This window comes from Clinocottus analis, unplaced genomic scaffold (genome assembly GCF_023055335.1).
Source record: "Clinocottus analis isolate CAN_PGR_092001 unplaced genomic scaffold, fCliAna1.0.p SCAF_2, whole genome shotgun sequence".
In the NCBI taxonomy this organism is placed as follows: Eukaryota; Metazoa; Chordata; class Actinopteri; order Perciformes; family Cottidae; genus Clinocottus; species Clinocottus analis.
Window position 1 is genome coordinate 117,501 of NW_027175931.1, and position 5,000 is coordinate 122,500.

The 5,000-nt window shown below is 40.5% G+C and overlaps 1 protein-coding gene across 1 annotated transcript in view; it reads left to right on the forward strand.

Moving 5' to 3' along the window:
• Positions 1-4,619, forward strand: part of clrn1 (clarin 1) — a 5,786-nt gene extending 1,167 nt beyond the window's left edge. The window contains exons 2-3 of the mRNA XM_068584518.1: positions 532-711; positions 4,117-4,619. Of these exons, the coding sequence (XP_068440619.1) occupies positions 532-711; positions 4,117-4,382 (446 nt within the window). The 3' untranslated portion in view covers positions 4,383-4,619. The remainder of the gene's footprint in view (positions 1-531; positions 712-4,116) is intronic.
• Positions 4,620-5,000: the final 381 nt, after the last annotated feature.

Here is a 5,000-nt window from a genome sequence, read left to right on the forward strand (position 1 = left end):
CCTCCATGTTCAGCTTCTCATCACCCTCCTGCATAACAAATACACAGTATTGTTTATAAATAGTTATAACTCAGAGTTGCATGTCTGTCGTTATCGTTCAATCACAGACCAGAGACCACAGACCAGAGACCACAAACCATCACCAGAGACTACAGACCAAAGATCAGATCCCAGAGTGTTTACTGGTCCCAGTTAATGAGAGCAGCCAGCCGTCTCTAACAGGTTTCTGCCTGACTGGATCAGAACGGACACAATGCTGCTCTGTTCTTGTTCCATGAATACGTGGAGTGTGTGTGTGTGTGCGCAATACAATGTACCATGTTTCCCTCTGCGATGTAGTAGAAGTAGTAAAGTAAATACTCAGTTATGGTACTGTTACAGACCCCTCAGGTTCTAGCAGGTGGAGGACCAGCATGCACCTGGGCCGAGAGACGCAGCATGTCTTTCTTGTTGTTGTTCTACTTTAATAAAGCAGCAGAAGAAGAAACGCGTCAGTGAGCTCGAGAGTTTTAACCACCTTCATCTTTCCAGTCTTCCCAGACCTGCTGGACGCCATCCCAGTGGTCCTCCACGTGTCCGTCCTCTTCTTCTGTGGTGTCGTCATCCTCTTCTCGTCGGTGGTCACCGGCTTCTTCTTCTTCAACGCCTTCGGCCGACCGTACGAGACGTTGCAAGGGCCCATGGGACTTTACCTGTGGACCTTCATCAGCTGTGAGACCCTCATCCTCCTCACCTGTGATGTGCTGAAATGCTAGTACTAGTACTGACATCTAATACTGACATGTAATACTAGTACTGACATGCAACAGAATGAGTCATGTAGTGAAGGGTAGGGAGCAGGGGTTAACAGGTGAAGAGTATACTAGTGCAACAATACCATGTACTAGTGCAACAATACCATGTTCTAGTGCAACAATACCATGTACTAGTGCAACAATACCATGTACTAGTGCAACAATACCATGTTCTAGTGCAACAATACCATGTTCTAGTGCAGCAATACCATGTTCTAGTGCAGCAATACCATGTACTAGTGCAACAATTACATGTTCTAGTGCAACAATAACATGTTCTAGTGCAACAATACCATGTACTAGTGCAACAATACCATGTACTAGTGCAACAATACCATGTACTAGTGCAACAATACCATGTTCTAGTGCAACAATACCATGTACTAGTGCAACAATACCATGTTCTAGTGCAACAATACCATGTTCTAGTGCAACAATACCATGTACTAGTGCAACAATTACATGTTCTAGTGCAACAATAACATGTACTAGTGCAACAATAACATGTACTAGTGCAACAATACCATGTACTAGTGCAACAATACCATGTTCTAGTGCAACAATACCATGTTCTAGTGCAACAATACCATGTACTAGTGCAACAATTACATGTTCTAGTGCAACAATAACATGTACTAGTGCAACAATAACATGTACTAGTGCAACAATAACATGTACTAGTGCAACAATTACATGTTCTAGTGCAACAATAACATGTTCTAGTGCAACAATAACATGTACTAGTGCAACTATAACATGTACTGGTGCAACAATACCATGTTCTGGTGCAACAATAACATGTACTAGTGCAACAATTACATGTTCTAGTGCAACAATAACATGTTCTAGTGCAACAATAACATGTTCTAGTGCAACAATACCATGTACTAGTGCAACAATACCATGTACTAGTGGAACAATTACATGTTCTAGTGCAACAATAACATGTTCTGGTGCAAGAATACCATGTACTAGTGCAACAATACCATGTACTAGTGCAACAATACCATGTTCTAGTGCAACAATAACATGTTCTAGTGCAACAATACCATGTTCTGGTGCAACAATAACATGTACTAGTGCAACAATACCATGTACTAGTGCAACAATTACATGTTCTAGTGCAACAATACCATGTTCTAGTGCAACAATAACATGTTCTAGTGCAACAATACCATGTTCTGGTGCAACAATAACATGTACTAGTGCAACAATAACATGTACTAGTGCAACAATTACATGTTCTAGTGCAACAATAACATGTTCTAGTGCAACAATAACATGTTCTAGTGCAACAATAACATGTTCCAGTGCAACAATAACATGTACTAGTGCAACAATACCATGTTCTAGTGCAACAATACCATGTTCTGGTGCAACAATAACATGTACTAGTGCAACAATAACATGTTCTAGTGCAACAATAACATGTACTAGTGCAACAATAACATGTACTAGTGCAACAATTACATGTTCTAGTGCAACAATAACATGTTCTAGTGCAACAATAACATGTACTAGTGCAACAATAACATGTACTAGTGCAACAATACCATGTACTAGTGCAACAATACCATGTTCTAGTGCAACAATACCATGTACTAGTGCAACAATACCATGTACTAGTGCAACAATAACATGTTCTAGTGCAACAATAACATGTACTAGTGCAACAATAACATGTACTAGTGCAACAATAACATGTTCTAGTGCAACAATACCATGTTCTGGTGCAACAATAACATGTACTAGTGCAACAATAACATGTACTAGTGCAACAATTACATGTTCTAGTGCAACAATAACATGTTCTAGTGCAACAATAACATGTTTTAGTGCAACAATAACATGTACTAATGCAACAATACCATGTTCTAGTGCAACAATACCATGTTCTGGTGCAACAATAACATGTACTAGTGCAACAATAACATGTTCTAGTGCAACAATAACATGTACTAGTGCAACAATAACATGTACTAGTGCAACAATTACATGTTCTGGTGCAACAATAACATGTTCTGGTGCAAAAATAACATGTACTAGTGCAACAATAACATGTACTAGTGCAACAATAACATGTTCTAGTGCAACAATAACATGTTCTAGTGCAACAATACCATGTTCTAGTGCAACAATAACATGTTCTAGTGCAACAATAACATGTACTAGTGCAACAATTACATGTTCTAGTGCAACAATAACATGTTCTAGTGCAACAATACCATGTACTAGTGCAACAATACCATGTACTAGTGCAACAATACCATGTTCTAGTGCAACAATACCATGTACTAGTGCAACAATACCATGTACTAGTGCAACAATAACATGTTCTAGTGCAACAATAACATGTACTAGTGCAACAATAACATGTACTAGTGCAACAATAACATGTACTAGTGCAACAATTACATGTTCTAGTGCAACAATAACATGTTCTAGTGCAACAATAAAATGTACTAGTGCAACAATAACATGTACTGGTGCAACAATACCATGTTCTGGTGCAACAATAACATGTACTAGTGCAACAATTACATGTTCTAGTGCAACAATAACATGTTCTAGTGCAACAATACCATGTACTAGTGCAACAATACCATGTACTAGTGGAACAATTACATGTTCTAGTGCAACAATAACATGTTCTGGTGCAAGAATACCATGTACTAGTGCAACAATACCATGTACTAGTGCAACAATACCATGTTCTAGTGCAACAATAACATGTTCTAGTGCAACAATAACATGTTCTAGTGCAACAATACCATGTTCTGGTGCAACAATAACATGTACTAGTGCAACAATAACATGTACTAGTGCAACAATTACATGTTCTAGTGCAACAATAACATGTTCTAGTGCAACAATAACATGTACTAGTGCAACAATACCATGTTCTAGTGCAACAATACCATGTTCTGGTGCAACAATAACATGTACTAGTGCAACAATAACATGTTCTAGTGCAACAATAACATGTACTAGTGCAACAATAACATGTACTAGTGCAACAATTACATGTTCTAGTGCAACAATAACATGTTCTGGTGCAACAATAACATGTACTAGTGCAACAATAACATGTACTAGTGCAACAATTACATGTTCTAGTGCAACAATTACATGTTCTAGTGCAACAATAACATGTTCTGGTGCAACAATAACATGTACTAGTGCAACAATAACATGTACTAGTGCAACAATTACATGTTCTAGTGCAACAATAACATTCTAGTGCAGTAATTACATTCGCCCTAGTGCATTGTGGGTCCAGTCCCCTACAGCAGCTGGTGAAGCTACTTCCTGTCTGCTGCAGGGCTGAGCAGCTGTCTGGTGATGATTCTGTTCGCATCGGAGGTGAAACTTCATCATCTCTCCGATCGGATCTCCAACTTTAACGAGGTGAACTTCGTCTTCCAGACGTACACCGAACACTACGACCGCTGCTTCTGGCTCTTCTTCCTCATCTTCCTCCTCCACGGATTCAACTTCTTGCTGGTCCGACTGGCGGGAATCCAGTTCCCTTTCCAGGAGAGTAAAGAGCTGGACCTGAGTGGGGGGGCGGCCGACCTCATGTACTGAGAGACGACCTCGTGTACCGAGAGATGACCTCATGAGAGACGACCTCATGAGAGACGACCTCATGTATCGAGAGACGACCTCATGTACCGAGAGATGACCTCATGAGAGATGACCTCATGAGAGACGATCTCGTGTACCGAGAGACGCAGAGACGCAATAATGTAAAGGACAAAAGATTTTGATTACTGTACAAAATACATGAATGGTAAATAAACTGTACCGGTATTTATCTTCTCATCTTCTGAGCACTTAAAGCTCTTTAATACTACAAGTCATCATTCACCCATTCACACCTACCAATACACTAGAGGGAGGGGCTACCATAAAGGGAGGGGCTACCATGAAAGGAGGGGCTACCATGAAGGGAGGGGCTACCATGAAGGGAGGAGCTACCATAAAGAGAGGGGCTATGATAAATGGAGGAGCTACCATAAAGGGAGGGGCCACCATGAAGGGTGGGCTACCATGATGGGAGGAGCTACCACGATGGGAGGAGCTACCACAAAGGGAGGAGCTACCATAATGCAAGGAGGTACCATGAAGGGAGGTGCTACCATGATGGGAGGGGCTAAGTAACATCATACAGGGGTTAACTAGTCTTAGGGGTTCACTAGTGTT